Source organism: Falco rusticolus, chromosome 3 (assembly GCF_015220075.1).
Source record: "Falco rusticolus isolate bFalRus1 chromosome 3, bFalRus1.pri, whole genome shotgun sequence".
NCBI lineage: Eukaryota > Metazoa > Chordata > Aves > Falconiformes > Falconidae > Falco > Falco rusticolus.
The window spans coordinates 20,234,249-20,254,582 of NC_051189.1; the positions used below are offsets into that span (position 1 = coordinate 20,234,249).

Consider the following 20,334-nt stretch of genomic DNA (forward strand, 5'->3'; position numbering starts at 1 on the left):
GAATAATGTATTAATAGAATCCTAGACCCGTTTGGGTTGGAAGGGACCTTAAATATCAGGTAGTTCCAACCCCCCTGCCATGGGCAGGGGCATCTTCCACTGGACCAGGTATTTATATATATATATGTGTGTGTGTGTGTGTGTCTGTGTATATATATCTATATATGAATATTCCATCCCTCTAATACAGAATGAGTGCTGACTTCCTTTGCCAGTTAGGGAGCCTCAGCACAGGGAATGAAGGTGCTATAGATGAAGAAAGTGAGAGACACCGAAGTATCCTCCTTGCAGTTGAAACACCAAGAAGTGCTTCACTCAGTGAACAGTCATTTCAGTTCCAAAGAATAAGTATAATTGTCTTTGACTAAATTACAATGTATATCATTAAGACAGAGAAAATATTTACATAGTACCTAATGTAACAATGCTATGAAAATAACTGTTATACTTAATTGCAAGGAAGGCAAGTGAACTAATAACACTAACCTTAAAGAAGATGATAAGTGCGCTAATTAGCACACTAATACTCTGGAAGAGATCTCCAATGGCATGCACAAAGGCTGCCCGCAGACTGGCATTGCTCAGAGCTGGCTTTTCCAGAGGGGCTGACCTGTGTTCCCTGGCTTGGTCCCCACAGCTGTGCCCGTGGCTGCTCTGGTGCAGAGTCAGGCTTAGTCTGCAAGAGATGTAAAGCTGCAAATATCAGTGGGGTTACTGCCTCTCTGACAGCAATGATGTCACTCACATCATCACCCCTTTCACTTCTGAATGCTGAACAGCAAAATCAGGTATGATAAGTAAAAGTGCAGGGTGGTTAAGCAGATAATTCCTAGGTGTTTCAGTGTTTTGCATACAAACAGGAAAGTCCGTGAACGGCGTAATTAATGAGGCCTCTTTTTCTATAGACTTCTTGAATGTTCTAATAGCTAATAAAAATTGAGGTGCCAATTAATCTGTTCCTGGAGCTTGTGCATTCATTCATTGTTCCCTTCCCCGTGTGACAGCTAACAGAAAGGAGAGCAACTGCAACCTTCACTGAGAAGCAGGATCTCTCTTCTCTACCCCTTTCCGCATCTTCACAAAACTCATAAATGCTTAATATTTTTGAGGCCAATATCTATCACTTTTTATTGAAATACAGCAGCAAGTTCAAGGCTCAAAAGTTATATGGGGAGGAAAACAAAGTAACTTACAGGATGTTGGCAAGCACAGCACAAGCAGAGGTAACGAGCATCACCGTAGCATCAATATCGTAATCGGGGTGTAGCAGCCTCATACTAGCCAAATATGCCAACACACCAGTCACCATCCAAACGATTAGCACAGACATCAGAGCTCCCAGAATTTCTAAGGATTAAAACAATCTGATTTTAACAGGAGTCATAACAGAAATGCAAGAAAGTTTAAGAGATTGATGGTAATGGTTCCACATTTGTGAGCTTTACAGCCAGGAGAGTTACTTCTTGTATGTTGGCAGCTTTGATGCTCACAAAGAATGGGCCAAAATCCTTTCTGGTCATAGAAAATCCTGTGTATGTGGTGGTCTTACCCTGTTCTGCCTGCTCCTACATTTTTCCCGTTTCCAGTGTTGAGTTCATGAAGCATTTGGAGAAACTGGAGAGATGAAAAAGATAGTTTGGGGGGTTTGGGGAGGAGCAAAAGGAGCTGTAATGTGAAGGAAAGATAAAAGCAATTTTTTTTACATCTTATGTAGTTGCCTGGCTCTGGCAGCATGGTGTGAAGACCCCAGGAACCCACCCCTCTTCCCCAACAAGATTATCTTGGTCCCGGGAGCAGAGGTTGGCAGCCCGGAGAGAGGCACTGCTTACACAAACCCACTGGCAGACATAATCCCCCTCCAAAAACCTCCCTTGCTTCCGCACACTTCTTGTCACTTCACACTTCAGAAAGGCAGTGACAGCCCCCAGCAAGGTCCTGCCAGCAAAACCTCTCCTTCCCCTCTCCTGGGACTCATTCTGCCAATGCCACAAAATCATTTCTGTGCCACCAGCAGTGATGAGGATAAAGGAAGTTATTTTTTCCCTGGGGCAGTAAAATTTAATTTCATCTCTATTGGCTCTGAGTTGGGCTCAAATAAATCCGGTCCCCAAGGCCACCTTTTATTGCACTGCCATAGGACAGGTCCAGGGATGTTCGTATGAACGTACAGCATGTTTTTAATAGGATGTGGAACCAGTAATTGCTGTGTGACTTGAATGGGTAAATGTTGCGCTTTATGAGTCCAACTGAGAAAATACCAAGGAAAATGAAAGCTCACAGGAAAGTAAAAGGCAGTAGATAGCCAGAAAGAGCAAAGCACTTGCACAGACCTCCACTGTCAGTCCATGAAAACAGCTGAAACTCAGCTTAGGATTCTGAATATATTTTATGAGGGTCAGAGCTTTTGCAGCAGCCCAGGCTTCAGACGCTTATGAAAATAACCATTTTGTCTAAAACTGACAAGTAATGGATTAAAGTGCACTGACAGAGAAACCTAGTTTAGCTTAAAAATAGAGAAAAACTAACATAAAGCATACCTGGTGTTTGTATTTTCTGCAAGTTAGAGATTGAAACCCTGCAGACTTTGCCCAGCTGAAGGTGTTGATGGCTATGCTATCATTGGCATGAAAGGAGCCAGCAGCTTTTGTGAACACCTGTACGAATATCTGTGTGCATGTGCACATATGCTCCACAACGGAGTTAGAGGTTATGTTAGAGGTCATCTTTAGCTACATAGGTGAAAATACATATTACTTTTCAATGTAGTATCTTAGGAAAAGTTTAGCTAAGCTTACAGACCAGTTCAGGAGTACTAAAGGCTTACTCAAGAGGTTACCTTTCTTCAGCGCTACTAGCACTAACAGAGCGCAGCAAACAGTAGTGTAGGATTGTTTGGGAATCTCTGAATCATACCAGGGATAAAGAAATTGAGGTTGAAGATACCTTTTGTTGTGGTTTAATCCCAGCCAGCAACTAAGTACCGTGCAGTTACTCTCTCCCTAACTCCACACACACACATACCCCACAGCGCGATGGGGAGGAGAATCGGGAAAAAGGTAAAACTCATGGGTTGAGATAAGAACAATTTAATAATTGAAATAAAGTATAATAATAATTACAATCACAACAACAATTAGAATGAAAAGGAGAGAGAGGGAGAGAGGAATAAAACCAAGGAAAAAAACCCAACTGATGCCCAATCCAGTTGCTCACCACCCACTGACCGATGCCCAGCCAAGTCCCCCAGCAGCAACTGGCAGCCCCAGACAAGTCCCCCCAGTTTATATACTGAGCATGGCGTTCTACGGTGTGGGATATCCCTTTGGCTAGTTCGGGTCAACTGTCCTGGCTCTGCTCCCCCCAACCTTCTTGTGCACCTCCTCGCGGGCAGAGCATGGGGAACTGAAAAGTCCTTGATTTAGAGTTAAGCACTACTTAGCCACAATTAACACATCAGTGTGTTATCAACATTATTCTCATACCAAATCCAAAATACAGCACTGTACCAGGTACTAAGAAGAAAATTAACTCTATCCCAGCCGAAACCAGGACAGCTTTCCTGCCTGGAAATAGGTCTGGCTCACACTATCGGTTTCATTCAATATTGTGCTTCCAGCCATGTTGCTGAAAGTAGCTGCACACCCAAAGGATTTCACTGAATTGCTGTCTTGGCTGGTTCTGCTCCCTGGTTCTGGATTAGAGGACAGGAGGCATTCAGATGGCTTCTGCTAAACCTATGCCCTGTCACACACAGTCTTTGCATGACAAACTCTGTCTATCAGTCTGAGAAAACCAGTGAAAAAACAGCTTCCAAGATCATGTAGGGCTGCAGCTGTGAGACCTTGGTAGTCAGTGCACAGTGACTGCCACCCACCTGACTGCCCTCAGCTACTCTATTAAAGCATCCACCTGCATATCAAACTGGAAATACAGCTGGGGAAAAAAACCCAAGAAACAGGATAACTATCATGGAATGCAATTAAATAGCCACTGACATTTTATGCAAGGCTCTCTCTGCTACCAGGATAAAAATGTAATAAAGGATTGGTTTTGAAGTTCTGCATTGCAACAATAAAAACCTAAAAAATCTAACACAGACTGAGGTGGCTAAACCTGCCTACATCAGCAAGACAGGAGTTTCTCTCACTTTCCTTTCTTCACAGGCTAAGAGAGCATAAACACAAAAAGTAATTATGGATCAACTGATGGTAAGTAGTAGTTTTCTAAGGCTGCAAAATTCAGCTGTGTGTTGTCTACATAATGCCAGCTATGCTTCTGTCACACTAAACCTCCCCCTCACCCAGCAGCCTGTTTCCAGCAGAGCTGGTAGAACATACTTGGGGAGCAATATAAAGACAATATGAGTACGGCATATGTCTCTCCTGGTACATTCTGCAGCTACAGGCAGCCTTGGCCTACAGACATCCTGACTCAGAAAGCTGCTTCTGGACCTTCATGTTGAACAACCTTGAAGTATTTATCATTTGAGTCCTCAGTTCGGGTGTACAGGTGTCTAAAGCCATTTGAGGTACACTGACAGCTCCATGTATGGCTTGGCACAAGATGTATAGATGACTTCCAGAGTGGCAGCTGGACACTTTGTGGAACGTGTTAGGGCATTTCAAACAGCACCAATCACTTACACATGAGCAACTAAATTAAACCCTAAGACACACAGCATGGGATTTGTTTCCAGACCGAGATGACTAAATTAAGATGTCTACATGTAGGTGTGAGCTAAATGTCTAAACTGCCTCTGTGGGCAATGGACATCAGATTAATGGTGATTCACACAGCTCCCTGCTCCACTGACTGCCTGGGAACACACCTGAGTTTCTAAACTGTGAGTGTCTGGTGGCATTTGAGATGCTCTGGCCCTGTGCTTGTTACCCTGTGAGGTCTCCCGTGGGTCTTGTGTGACAGCTGCCATTCCCATGCATAAGTCTCAGACACCCTAGGGATGGAGCACTAGAATTCTATGTTTAGGCAGCTGAACAGAGTCTCAATTTCTGTTGAATGTATCAGAAACTTGGACCCTGTGCTTGTATGTGCTCACGTATGTGTAGGCATTGATATTAAGGTGTCTAAATCTCAAACAGAATCATACCCCCAGAAAATTTTTCTCATGTCTTGCCTTTTGTAGAAGCACTTGTGTTTGTAAAGCTTTTGCTGTTAGGTGTCATGCATAAATATATTGATTTTGGTTGAGGACAGAGAACTTTAAAAGCCTACCAGTGCTTCCACCTGATAAAAACCAGCAGTGATACAGAGATGTGCAGGGAGAAGATTTAGAAAATGGTAAATGTTAAAGGATCTCACTTTTCTACAAATATAACATTGTTGTCTTTTTAAAAATAATTTAATGAATTGTTTTATTATTCTATAAATGAAGTAGATCCTAATTTTTATGGGTATTGCTGCTTTTACAGAAGCTTGTGTTTCATAGTAGATTGAGGGCTCGGTCCTCCTCATACTTACTGAGGGAAGTTGCTGTTTATCTCAGCCAAAGCTAGCACCAGCCCACAACTATATTGAATAATGAACTGAAAGATACGTTTGCAGATAAGAGATGACTGTGCTCTTTACTTCTTAGAAGTTCACTAGCTTGCTTTGTTGTGTGTCCTGGAGGCTTTGAGGGCATTAGTGTGCTACCCCTAAACATCTACAGACCTTTGTGGGACATCGGCACATTTTCTAGCTCCTGCCTACGATGACTTCCCTTTCCCATTCCACATGCTCACATTGTGACAATTTTACTACCTGCTCGGTGCCACCCAAAAGTCAACTGTTTGGTGGGAGGTTTGGAGGCAAGCCACAGTGAGAAGAGGCTGATCAGGAAGCTTGTCAGGTCCACCAGGATGTGCGCCGCGTCGGTGATCACCGCCAGGCTCCCAGCGATCTGCCCACCTGTGTGAAACACACATCCCTATCACGGCTCTGGTCAGAAGGTTGAGTCAACCAGGTCAAACTCAAGAACTCTTTGCTGTGATTCAAAGGAAACACTCAATTTTCAGTGATCATACACATGACTCAAAACTCTTCAAAGATTGTTTCATTTTGTACCTTATTCAGACAGTGAAAGGTATGAATGAGTAGGAAAAAAAAAAGCTGAATTTCTTTGTCTGAGAGAGATCAAGAGCCCTAAGGACGATGAGTTGTAATATATTAGTGCTGTGGTTATGTTACTATTGGACTATTTTACTATGACTATTTTAATATCAGATTTCTTCATGAAAAGCAGTATTAAGGATCACATTTCCACTATCCCCCCACTATCTTCTCACAGATCACTGATATGTTTATATATGTACAAAACCTCAGAGACTTAGTTTATGGAATTTATTCCTATTTGTTATAGGAAAATATGCATGTTCTTCCTGAGTTTTGGACAGCTGGATGCGCAACTGTTTATTTGTCACAGGCAACACTAAAACAGGAATAAAAGGAAAGGTCCCAGTAGAAGAGCTGGGATAAACAACCAACTGTTTTGGTGATGGCATAGAGAAAAATGTGTTCACAGGAGCAATCTATCATTTTGCATCTGTAATGCATGATTTAATTTTCCTACTAGAGCTCAAAAATTGTGGCTGAATATCATTTTACTTTGAGGGGCTTCAGTTTCATGTGAATTCTGAAAAAAAAACCCACCCTAAACCCAAACCCCAAACCATTTTAGGCAATCTGAAACCACATTCTTTTACCCAGTAAGCCAAATATCATTATTTTGCCAAACTCTTCTAACCGTGTCTCAGGGTTAAAGGCAAATCCAAAAAAAAAAACCCCCCTAAAAAATTGCTCTAAACTACCCCAGGTGCCAGTGGCTGCAGGAGAAGACAAGGAACACAGGCAGAAAGCTGTCCTGCCAACTTGTTATGGCAGGGGAACCTTTTCATCAGAGTAGAAATGTAGAAAAACAGAAATGTGAAGTAATAGAACCAAAACATCTAGTCTCTGTGTTTGGTGATATATTTCCATCCTTCAGTCATTTAATTAATTTCAGCTCACCTGTTTCTCCTGACCACAATCCATATGAAAATCAATTTAAAATGTCATAAAATGCCTCATTCAAAACTTTGGCAAGATACCACTGCCAGAGAGACCTGTAGACATATCTCTTGTTTCCTTATAGATGAAAAGGCTTCATGCCAGCAGGGTGGTCTGTTTAATTTCCTCCCATATGCAGATTTTAGATTCGAATACCTAATACTGTATGGTTTGTCACCACAAGAGACTATATATCACACATATAGGGGATATATTATTTTTCTATGTTTCCTCCCTATACATATCATTTAAAACTGTCTGAAAATTGCTTCCCAAAAGGCAGCAAGCATGACTGCAGAATTTGGGGGCATCTCATTCTTTGCAGCAATATGAAAAATTCAACAGAATAGGGATTTCCCAGAACATGGCCAGGTGTAAATGCACATATACTTTGTGGTCATGACCCAGCTCTTAGACTTTCACTGTTTGCAGGACAGCTGTTTCTAAAGTGGTAAGCAATTCTGCATAGCAGAGGGAAGCAGGCTTGCCTGACAGTGCACAGATGTTAACAACCAAGGCATCAGCTATCTTTCAGCAAACAAATATATAGAGCACAAGCTGCCTGCAAAACCCAATTGCATTTTGGCTAGTGTATTTCCATCTTCTGCGGGACATTACCAGAGCTTGCTTCTAGATTGTCATCTTTGAAAAAAAGTTGGCAAATTAATGTTTTATGTATTGCTGGCATAACTAATGCCTTGGGTGAGCTTCTGAGATCTCAGTCTGCTTATCTTAGCAGCACGGTCAAGCCTTTATATTCCTTTTTGACATGAGGACACGTGTGGGGCTTGCCTCTCTTTCTAGTGCCCAAATGGAAATAAAGTACTTTGAAAGCCACATTTGGTCCTTAGCCACTAAAAATCCTTGGAAACCACTTTCATATCAAGGCTGTACACGGGATGTCGTCAATTTGACTGGTATCTCCAAATGTACAGAGATTTTGATGGATCTGCATTAGAAGAACAGAAGATAATTGTCTTTCAGAGACAGTTGGTATATCAGGCTCAGCCAACAGTGTCCCTTTTGGGAGAGCAGTAAGGGCCAGCACAGATGGTTTGGGCAAAAATATCACGGAAAGACCTAGGGATACAAAGAAGCACAACTTTTCAACCTCTTTGAGAGTGATGCAGCTTTGTTTCTTGTTTAGCGTAATTATGCCCACGAAAGCCATTTGCCCTTAAGAGGAGAAGGAAAGGGAACATATTCTTTATTTTCAAGAGTAAAGCCTGTGTAATCATTATAGGCTTTTATTTCTTTGTGTCATTGCTCCCAACAAGTGACCTTTATGACTTACTATTACCTACAATGGATGTTTATAGCTTTGTATATCACAAAGCACTAGAAATTGTCAGTCACTGAATGGTCAATCATCAGGCTCAGGCAGTCTAGCCTAACGATTAAAAAAATTAAATGCATGGTTCGTAATTACAAAAATCTCCATAGACTGCTGTCTGTAACTGCAGTAACTGGTTTGTCAAAGTTTAATGGTCTGAAGCAAAATGGTCTTCAAGCCTGTTACTTAAGCTGTCACTGCAAAAAAGCTGTATGATTCATTAAGCAAAATGAAACATTTAGTTAACATATCATCTGTCCTTCCAATTATCCTCTAGCATTGCCGCATTCACCAAAATTAAGCGTACTGATGATATGGTTTTATTAATAATACATTACTTCTGGCACTGGAAATTACTGCATGGAGATTAGCGGTGTGCACCGGTTTTCATGGAGGAAATGCACATGACCTACGAACAAGGGGCTTCATGCAGAAGCAGCGCGTGGGAGGGAAGAGTTGGAGAAGTCCCTGCTGGCTTTGGCAGCCAGGGGAAAAAGCAGAAATGCAGCGGCTCTTTCAGTACCTCCACTTCTCACCTGTGGGGAAGACAAAGCCTTTCTGTTTCATTTTCATGGGGCTCCAGAGATGCAGAAGCTGGGAAAACATGGGTTTCAGAGGCATTCCTGGCTGATTTTTGTTACATCCCCTGGGGCACATGTGACAAATGTCTGTGGGATTCCTCATCCCTTTACCTCACCTCACCTCACTGCAGAGAAGTGGCAATTAAAGAGCCAGGAACTATCAGGTAGGCATAAATATCACAGAAGCCATGCGGAGAGCAGATCAGTTGGACAAAATGAAAGCTAATGCTCTATCAGTGAGCCAAGTACTTGTACTGGGTATTGTAGGATGGGTCCAGAAGTGAAAGCTAATTAGACAGGGGAATAATCTTCCATTGATCCCGAGACACACCAGCAGGCCAATTCAAAAGATAAACGTGCCCTGGTATAAATACATTCACTTAACTGTAGAAAAGCAGATGGTGAATCTGGCCCTGGATTTCCCTGGATTTTGTAAAGACTGTTGCATTTAATATCAGGTCCTGCTGCTAGCAGCTTTCATCAGTGCTGAGGTCTCATTGGCCTGGATAAATATATAAAATCTTTTAATCTTTCCAAAAAAAATGTAACCCAGTTTATTAGAAACCTTTTGTGACAGGATGCTAAGACATGCTAGCCACTTTCAGCTGGGCTTAAAGACCTGGGAGAACAGTTTAGACCATTAACTGATCTTTGTATTCCTACCCAGATTGCAATCTTTAAATGGATATATGAAAATATTTTGATATTTTCACCTTAAAAAAACCCCACAATTCCTGTAAAGACTGGGAGAAAGGAATGCTGTTTTATCCCAGGTGGGTTCACCTCTGTGCATCATGGGTCCCTGCAGTCGAAGTGTGTGCAAAAGGGCATGAATACGGCTGTGCTGGGCAACAAACTGAGCTCTCTCGGAGCAAATGTACTCCCCTGTAATCTCAGCAATCATGAAGAAGACGCAAATTACTGATGCTACACAGAGCTTCCTCCTGGCTCGCTGCTGCTCCCTTTTCCTGTTCTCATAGGCCTGTGAGTAGCTGTGACAGTGATGCGCTGGATTAGCTTCAGTGACTTCTGCTTCCTGCTGCTGCCTCTCTTCATTTAAGTTCTTCTGATGCCAGCTTATCCTTCAGGATTGAAAGAAACAGAAGGTTAAAAAAGAAAAACCCTGGTTATTTGGGCTTCTAGCCCTGCATCCCCAGAAACTATGTAATTAATGCTTTTGAAGGATAAAAGCAGCATTGGGAACAGCTGAGCAGGTCACAGAAGAGGCTTGCTTGCACAAGCAGGGCTCTGCAGAAGGGAGCTGCACATGAAATGACTGCTTGGCTGTGTTTCCCTGCTCTTTGGGCTCTCCTACATCATTTAGCAGTTTATGAAGCACAAAGTGACTTTCTTAGGCTGTGTATTTTATGCACACCGTGTGATTTTCAAAAAGTCATACATCATGCAAATATAACCAAATTTAGCATAGCATGGAGATAATTCGATGGAAAAATTCAGGTTTTTATTCATAACAGCTTTGTCAAGAAGACTACTTTTAAAAAAGTTTACTTCTTCTCAAATGTAATTGACTAAAGATATTTCTCTCCTCTTTTTGCATGCAGAACTATTTTATCTCGAATTTCCACACACATAGGAAAACTATTGATCTTCTGGCAGAGCCTGAGCACAGAAAATATTAGCCAAAAAATTTCAAAGGCACTTAAAAAAATCAAAGAACTAAATTTTCCATAGTATGCTGACCCTTTTCTGCCACTGATTTCATAGAAAGGCAAGAAGTTTGGTGGAAGTGGCTCTTTGAGCATTGCTCCATCACAAGTGATTTCCCAACCAAATCTGCTCTGCCACAAAAACCCAGTGCAGCCCTTCTCAGGGCTTTTGCATAGGAAATATGGGATGGTGGTAGAGAGATCCAGGGCCACGCACATTGCATTGCAACTGCAGGAGCTCCTGGATGACTATGACATCTGGTGCTTTCACTAGAGCAGCCCAGAGACTCCCCCAGGTGGTAAACAAGCACCTTCCCTCCTCCTTACCTCTCAACTGAGAAGTGCCCAAATGGCAACCCCTCCCCAAACTCTGTCCCAGGAGGCTCAGCTGAAAACCATTATGTCTCTCCAGATACAACATTTTTTGCCACAGCTGCTCCTAAGGTGATAACCCTGTTGGTAGAACATCCCCTGCCCTATACTGAGACTTGTGGGAGCACACTGTGACTTCAAAAGGTGAATTCTGCCCAGATGCATGTGTGTAAAAGCCAGGTAGCCACATTTTACAGCCATGTGAGGTCTGTGCATGAGGGCCGTGGTCTGCAAGCCTGCCCAGGGATGCAGCAAACTCCACTGCTTTTTCTGAGTCTGAATTAGCCTGGGGGCATGATGTGGGGCTGAGCTTAACTGCCCCAGTAATAACAGTCTCTTTCCCCATTCTGACCAAGGACTTCCCTTTGGGACCAGGAAGTATTGTTTCTTCAGTTGTGTGAAGGAGACCTGTGTTCTGGGATGTACATGGATCTTGGTGACTTCATGTAGCGTTTCTGCGCTGTCTATCAAAGTGTCAAGATGCCTAAAATCTTACAGGAAAGAAATTATGCTGGTGGCCGCCAATCTGCAGTAGTTGATGTCAAGAAAAAAATCTTACTGAAATCACAAGCTTTTTCCAGCTGCCTTTTTGGGCAGCCTGAGGGGGCTGCAGTTGCTCAGCAGGTCCGAAGTCCTGCCAGGTACCCCGCAGCACACATCGCGCTGATGGGCAGGAGGCAAAGCCTCCTAATCCATGGAGCTGTGAATGCCTCAGCCCCTTGCATCCACCAGCACCACAGAGGTACTGGCAAAAGGAGAAGAGCTGACCCAACTAGGCAGCCAAGCCTTGTAACTGTAGATAATCAGCATGGATTTGGTTTTCTAAATATTATTGAGATGTTCCAAGGATGCAACATGTTCCCCTGAGTCAGCCTGTTTCCCAGCCAGGTTAGCATGTGGTCTCTGTTTGCTCAGCAGAGGCGACCGGTTCCCCCTGTACGTAAGGAGATTGTGTGAAAGAGCAACTGGTCAGATTTAATGCCTGATGCCTGGAGACAGTGAGTTTTCTTAGTCCCTTTGTCAGTCTTTTCATTTATCTTCCCCACAACAACAAATAAATGGGAGCTGGGCCGCCTGGGGAATGGGCTGCCCATCTGGCAGCCAGGGTCCCTGTTAGCCAGTCCTTCTCCAGTCTTTCAGTTTTACATTCATCAGGCTCCTCATGTGCGCTGTGTCACTTATGTACAATATTTTCCTGATGAATTAGACTCAGAAGGTACCACAAACTGATTCCTTCCAGATGGCTGAATGAAATACTGTAGTTCTCTCACTTTCCCCTGGAGATCAGGGTATGCAAGGTTTTCTTTCTCATGATCCCTCTCTGGAGTTAACTTGTAATGCTTTTCTATAGTTTGCATGTAAAATTAATTTCCCTTTAACTCAATTTTCATCAGCTGGCATTGAACATTAAAATCATCTTAACGACATGAGTCATGATCATCTCAACAGCCTGTCAGGGCAGGGATGCCAAAATTACCCCTGCATATTTCTGAGCCACCAAATCCTTTCCTTGCTGCTAACAAAATAGGTCGCTTTGTGATCCCCCTCCCTTTTTTAATCTTCAAGTCTCTCCATCAGCTACCAAAACCTCAGAGTAACACAAAGGATAGGAAAGCACTGTCCACAGATCTTGTTTGACAGATGTAAAAGCAAACAGAGACAGTGTAAACCCACGAATGTCACATTTTTCTGTCTAAAGGGTACCTAAATAAAAATGGCCCAGTTGGCAGAGGTGGCGAGCATCCGCTGCTCCCTTTGAACTTGCAGAGCAGCATCTGGCCCGATAAGTTAGGAAAACCCCTGCCAGCTCCTGTGCGTAACCATTATTTTTTTCTTCCGAGAGCAAGCTGCCACTAATTAAAAGAATCTAAGAGATAGTTTTATAAATGTGTAAATCAAAAGCTTAAGGTGCAGAGATCAGCTCTGTCAAACCATAAACCCTTTCTGGGCGTGTTAGAGCAAGATGTAGCCTTTGAGCATCGGATCTCTGCACCAGCACACTGCAAGCAGAGTCCCAGATTAAAAAATAATTTTTCTCCATTTCACATTCCTTTTCCTTTGTGAAAAAGGTATTCAGGGGAATGTCACAAAAAGGCTCCTACTGAGTCATGCCCGGAGGGAGGGAAGTAGAAAAAATTAATACATATTGCAGATTCCACACAGATCATTAGCAAAAGCTTTTGATTACAATTTCCTTTTGTTTGTTTTCACTTGATCTGTTGGGTGCCTTGATCTGCAAGCTGATGGGAATAATTGCCATCCTCCTAGACCATTATGAGATCCTCAGCCAAAAGAGCAAAATGTAGAATCACTGCACTTCCCACAGGAGATCATCTCCTTCACAAGGGAAAATAGTAATTTTTTTGTGCCTGGAAGGATAATGAAACTGCCTTCAGAGAAAAATTTATCAGAGCCATAGTCACCTCCCTTATGCTGGCACCACTCCAATTTCAACTGATGTACCAATCTGAAATATTTCCAAGGCATTTGAGAATCTGTCTATAGCCTGGCTGTCCAGATTCTCCTTTTCTTTATTGTGGCCACAAAACAAAGGCTAATATTTATGTATTTGCATACTTTTAGATGTCTAGTAGATGGGAGTTTGTCCTGTGGTTACTTTCTTTAGTCTTATTTTGAGGGCCTGGCCATGTATGCATAAATATATTGTCAATAAATTTCCTTCTGTGTAACAGTTTAACGATAGCTGCATGGAGTTAGACCAAAGGTACACGTAGCCAAGTATCGAAACTTCGTCATGAGCAGGAGGGAATACACAAGGACAAAGTACCAAAAAGGAGCATGTCCGGAGCAGTACTGCACCCCAGTCACACAAACCTGGAGACTGGGAGGTGGCTGAGCCAGAGCTTGTGTCTAACAGTCCTTCACAGATCTTTCAGCCACAAACGTGGCTGACTTGAAACTGCTGAGTTCCACAATTTAACTGTGATTTGTGTAAAAATAATGCATTCTTTGTTACCCTTACACTGTCTGCCTGCTATTTTAATTAGTTCCTGTACTGTTAGAAATAATGAATTACTATTTCCTGTTTAGCTTCATCACATCATTCATGATTCTATGTATGATTGTTAGACCTCTGAACCATCAGTTTTCTGAGCTGGTGTCCTAGCTATTTAATTTCTGTTTCATACCTCTTACTATTTTGGTTCTGATTTTTTTTCTGAGATGAAGTGGGCATAATGGAGATGGCATATGGGCAGTACTGAGCAGACACAGCCCTTTCCAGGGGGTCCTAATGTCACCTAACACAAGGGCAAAAGCAACAGGATGGGTTTTGCTGAGTCCGCAGAGAGGACACCTGAGACTGTGTGCTCCTGGGACCAGCTGGCAAGCTGGTACAAAGCAGACATAACCACAGGACCCACAGCTAAAAGTCTTCAGAAGTTACAAGAAACACCTAAAGTTTTCCTGAGCATTGACTTTTGCAAAGCACAAGTTGTGGTGGAAAGCCTGTATTTGATGAAGACTGTTTGATCTTATAAGAGTTTTCCTACTGCCTGCAGGAAGGCAAAAAAAGAAGAAAATATTCCCTACGTGCTTGTTACAGAAAATCAATCTCCACCTGAAGAAATCATCTCCCAGGCTCACTTCAAACTTTTTGCCTACTGGTATGAGCTTGGCAGACAGGAATCAATTACAAGCCTAAGGCTTCACTAATAGATAGACATAACCACAGGTCATGTTAATGCCCTGTGTTAAAAGCTTTTACATGAAAACAAGCCCTAGGGTTTTTACACATCTCTCCTTTCAGCATTGCCCACTTTTTTCCTTCCCTTTTTTTTTTTTTTTTTTTTGTTGTCTGTTGCCTCAGAGACAAAATAAAACTGAAGACTTTGAGACTAGATGCGTCAAGTTTCACTTGTGTGATGGTATTCAAAATCCCACTATAATGACATATAAAGAACATAATCAGAAATCCAGATAACCATGCTGGATCAAGCCAAAATCTAGCTCACAGTGTAGTTTGTACATGAGTTGCAAATCCACTGACATATGAAGTGGGATATTGAATATTTCTAGTGAATCTATCTGATTTCCTTCTGATCTATCATCAGCAAGAAATAAGATCATCTGGCTTGTCTTCATTCCTGGAAACTTCAGGAATTTGCTCAAGACATTCCCTAGACTTTGATAAGTGGTTATCTAGATCACTAGATAGATGATAACAAATAAAAAATAACATAACAAATGATCAATCACCTGAAGAATTTATCCTCTCCCACCACCACCATTGACTGTAAAAAAACCATAGAAAACTATCTTAGACACCTAATTCATATCTAATTGAAAGGCAGATGATACGAATCTTTCTTGATATGACTTACAGACAACACTTTTTGCATAAAGCAGGAGGTTCTGAGTGCTCAGCTTCAGACCCTGTTACCACTGTGGTTCATACCCCTCCTGGAGGCTGGTGAGAAGTGGTGTCCTGCCCTGGTACCAGTCCTGTGTGATATCTTTGTCTGTTACCTACAGGAGGAGATGGAGTGCACCATGATCAAGGTGGCAGATGATGCCAACCTAGGGGGGCAGCTGGTACGTTGCAGGGCAAGGCTGCCATAGGCAGGGTGGAGGAAGAGGTCAACAGGGGCCTTCTGAAATCTGGCAAGGATGAATGCAAAGTCCTGCACCTGGGACAGACATTTGAGACCACATCTAGAATATTGTGCCCAGTTTTGGAGTCCCCAGGACAGGAAAGATCAATAAACTGGCACAGGTTCAACAGAGTGACCAGGATGGTTGAGGGCTGGAGCACTTCTTCTGTGGGAACTGAAGGTGGGTTCACAAGCACCTAGTAGCAGCCTGGTGGTACTTTTGAGGAGGCTATTGAGAAAACAGAGCTTTATCGCTGTGCATGGAAGAAGGACTAGGACAACGGTCAGAAACTGAAACAAGAGAGGTTCAGACTGAATATAAGGGAGAAAAATAGACTGTGAGGAGATTGTCCAGAGACGTTGTGCAATGTCTGTCCTGAGAGATTTTTTTCAAGAGTAAACCCTGAGCAACCTCATTCGATCTCATCTGACCCCACTTTGAGCAGGAGGTTGGACCAGAGACCTCCTGAGGTCACTTTCAACATGAATTATCCTACAAGCCTACAGCTGACCTGATTTTCAAAGAGTTCAGCTAAAGCCCAGACCCCTGTAGGCATTTCAGGTTTGGCATGAGAAACCTCAACACATCCAAACCCACTATGACTACAGACGGGCCTGGCATGTGCAAAGCATGCTCCCCCACAGCCCTGTGTGCAGGGAAAGGGGTCTGTTTTCATACTTCCTACTCATGTGGCTAAGATAAATACAGTTTTGTTCCCTGCGTATTGTAATAATGGCATTTATTAAAAAGAAAGGCACTGGGGGATGGCAAAGGAATAGGCAATCTGTGTGCAAAATAAATTCTGATGAAAGCATTAGAGCTGTTCATTAAGCCTACACACAGGGGATGAGAAAATGTGGTAATTTATACTAAAGGCTAAGATGACCTTATTGCTACTGAACAGCTTAAGACACCTGAAGCTGTGCGTGCAGCTGGTCTGTGCAAGCCGGAGCCCAGAAGGTACATGTATGTACACACACACACGCCCCAACACACCCTGCCACGCTGGCTCCAGCCCCTGGGCTGGCACTCTGGCTCACCGGGCTGCCAGGGGGAGCAGGGTGAGGGCTTCCCCTGAGCTGCCAGCTCTTCTGAACAGGTGGGAGACCCCAGCTCTCAGACCCCGTTTCTGGTTGTTGCTGGGGCAGAGTAATTAGATTGTGCTGTTAGTCAAATTTCACCTGCAAGAAAAGCTGAGAGCAGGTGCAGCACAAAAGCCACATGCTGGATGACAAGTCCTCCTCCTGGAGAGCTGTGTTACCCCTGCCATAATCCAGCCATCTCAGGACCTCTGCTGTGGAGCCCTCCTGGGACTAGCCCCCAAGCTCAAGGGCTGTTGGATGTATCTGCAGCAATCAGCCCAACACTCCAGTCGTTGCAGTGGTTCACCCCAACTAATTTAATTCCTGAGTTAAGAAATAATTATCAGAAAGAAATCAGCTCCTCCAGAAAGTGAGTCAGCTCTCAGATGGGAGGATCATCTGCCAGAGACTGTGCCCGCCATGTGCATCCTACCCCTCTTCTCACTGGGATATTCCCTGTTGCCAGTGATCAAGGGAAAACGAGAGCTTCCTCACAAGGCAGCCCAACAACTACCCCTGTCTCTGGGCACCCTTCCCCGCACTGTGTGAAGGGTTTGTCCAGAGATGTCCTTGTGTCCAGAGGTGTCAAGGGGCCAAAGGATTTCAAACGCTGAAGCTGTGCCCACAAAATTGCAAACTGTCAAAAAAGCTCTCAGAGTCTTCAGTAACTAAAATGAATTGCAGAATCATATGGGATCTTTTAAAAATATAAATATTACCACAAAAGTAATTTTGGACAGTGCCATGTGTATTTATGGAGCCATGTAATAATATTTAAATAATAACCCAGACACTGAAATGACTAAAATACGATGGCAGTGACCCCAGTATAAGAACAGGGAGAGACAGATTTCCATTTGAACTGACAGTGTTTACGCCAAGTTTCTGTCCCATACATTTTAAGAAAGCCAAGACATAAACAACCTGAAAACCAATGAGATAATGGAAATGTCAAGAGGTGCTAGGCTGTAACTGAGCAGCTATTTTCTTTTAAAAATACTTGCTGGTCTGAGTCAAGAGGAAGAATGAATAGAAGTTCAACTGCAAAACTATTTTGTGATAGACATTTATATTCATTTTTTAACCCAAGCTACAGCATATCACATGTTTTCAGGTCTTTCCTCACTCAGGCAAGCATTTACTCACAGGACCTCTGGCACATGAGAGGTACATCAACTCCAAGTCTGATAGACTATCCGCATGAATAAAATTTTTTGCAGGATCAAGTCTGTAACAGCATTGCATTTCTTTCAGACCAAATAGATAATTTAGACATTCAAGCATGAAGGAGCCCTGAATCAAATATGGTGTCAATAACACTATTATAATTCAGCCTAAAATTGCAGCATAATCCATGAGGTTTTGCATCCTACAATAAATCTACTAAGCTTATAAAATATATATCAGGAGACACTGGCTTCAACAGTAGATTGGTTCAATCCATCACAGATGCAGACACGTCAGGCTGCTGTCTAGTAAACGCATCAAACACTTAATAAGAAAGTTTGGGAAGGAAAAAATCAAACAAAACATTTTGAAAGTAGTGAAAGATGTTCCCTGTACGCACTGTGAAACTCCCCGTAATTTGACTGCTGCAGCCCGCCAGCAGATAGGTGATCTCGTATTGCTCTCAAAGACAAAGCAATGGCAGCGAAGGAAACAGAGAGTTGTGTTACCTGTCTAGGGCCAAGGAGTACTTCTTGGTGTCCCTCTGACTCACAAGGCAAGCTCTTTCAAGACCCTTTTTGGCAGCCATGAGGAAAGTTGAGGGGGAGGGGGTTGCCTGGGTTTTCCCCCGCCTTAAACTCTTTTTTCTCTGTTGGAAGCAGATGTGGGCACAAATGTCCTCCCGACTTAGGCAGAAATCACTGCCAAATATTTTTAAATGTAAAGCTTTTAATAATCTTCTCAAACCCACTGCAAGAGAAAGCTGCTTTCCCAGCACTGGTAGCGCCACTAAAACATGCCAACCAGCAACTAGGTGGCTATGTCAGATTAGGAGACTTGAGGCCACCCACCCCGTTTTCCTTGTTTTCCCCTCCATGCCTGATGCTGTGACACGCTCCGTGGTCAGGCAGTGGGTGCATGCGTTCCCTGCTGCCGGCTCGGGGTCAGGCACGGCAGGTTGCACACCGACGCGCACACAGGCGCTCGCATGGGTGCACTGAGAGGGGGGAGGAAGGTGATGAAACAGCCCAATTCACCTGGAAACAGTCAAACTGCTGTTTGCCTTTCTGCTTCCTCGGCTCAGGAGGAAAGTACACTTCTCTCACCCTGGCTCAGCGCAAGCCTTTTAATCTAAGTGATTGCTCTAAAGACTGATTTCTACCCCTGGCACGTTTGCTCCTAACGGTTTGAAACAGAAGAGACGGCTTATTATTGCCATTTGCAACACAGGTTATTGAAATCTTCATTTCACCGGGAAGGACTGCAGGTTGTTAGTTCTGCTTTATTCAGTTTGTTAGTTCCGTCGGCAGCCGCAGTCCCCGGAGGGGAGGAGAAGACTTCCATTCTCACCTCTCTACAGCCTGGCCTCACACATGCTCTTCAGTGCTAATGGGAAATTTTGCCCCGGCACTGCCTGTGTTTTACTCTGCCCTCAGCAGAAGCAGGCAGGGATGGAGATCCCTACCTGTGCGCTGCCTTCTAAGGAGAGGTTAGGAACAGGGAGTGAGCAAATGCTGGGTGCTGCATTTAAATTGTGCAGCTTTTTTGTACCATTGGTAGCTTAATATGTACATGAAGAGCTGGGATCTCCCCTCCCTTCCCCCAGCTTGCAGAATACATAGTCTGTCTGAGATCCATGGAGTCGGGGGGCACATTTGTACATCATATAACTGCAAACAATTGGGTTTATGCTGTCAGAGATCCACATGTTGCCTCACACTTCGCTGCAACCTGTAAGCCAAGGAGCTGATGGTATCTCAAACACTTTTTTGAGCAGCTGTCAGCAAGCAGCAGAAACACATGTTTTTTCCACAATGTGCTGTCACCTCTGCCTCTCTAATGCTCTTTTCTCAAGAGCCTTTTCTCAGGTGCTTATACCCACCTACTCACCCTTATAAGCCCCTTTGGTAGAAGAGATCAATTTTCTGACTCATTCCTGGGACTTCCTAGCTTCTTCTGGACATTAAAAAGTTGCTTTTTAATGTTTCTTAAAAGTTGCAGTCACTCACTGGACCTGACAATGTGGATGGCTGGCAGAGCTGTTTTGAGAAGAGGCTCAGGTCCAAGTATGGACCCAGAGCATTTGCAGAAATCTTACAAAACAGAAGTACCACATTACTTACCACCCCAGAAATGCCACGAAGTGGCAATTTTTTTCTGCCACCAAGAGGGAGGAAGGAAGGACAGGGAAGGTGGCCTTTCCAGCTGTGCACCCTGGAACCTGACACAGGCTTGTAATTCATACCCAACAAACGCTTCTCCTGGCTCCCCATCCCATAAATACCACTGTTATTGCAGTGTCCCTGTGCACTTCTCAACTCATATTTCCTTTAGAAATTACCAAACACCAACATCCTGTCACAGACAAGGGACGCCTGAAAGATAAACCTGGCCTGGGACATGATTTATAATGGATCTCAGTATTTCTGAGGTGCTAAGCCAAAGTATCAGGTCTAAGCACCCTTAATTTAAGG

General features: G+C 43.4%; 1 protein-coding gene across 1 annotated transcript in view; it reads right to left on the bottom strand.

The window, feature by feature from the left end:
• The window catches only part of SLC30A8 (solute carrier family 30 member 8), a 27,089-nt gene extending 8,640 nt beyond the window's left edge, over window positions 1-18,449 (bottom strand). Inside the window, exons 1-5 of the mRNA XM_037381736.1 lie at window positions 18,370-18,449; window positions 9,832-10,040; window positions 5,761-5,907; window positions 1,194-1,347; window positions 487-676 (exon numbers count right to left, since the gene is read on the bottom strand). Coding sequence (XP_037237633.1) covers window positions 487-676; window positions 1,194-1,347; window positions 5,761-5,907; window positions 9,832-10,040; window positions 18,370-18,449 — 780 coding nt within the window. The remainder of the gene's footprint in view (window positions 1-486; window positions 677-1,193; window positions 1,348-5,760; window positions 5,908-9,831; window positions 10,041-18,369) is intronic.
• Window positions 18,450-20,334: the final 1,885 nt, after the last annotated feature.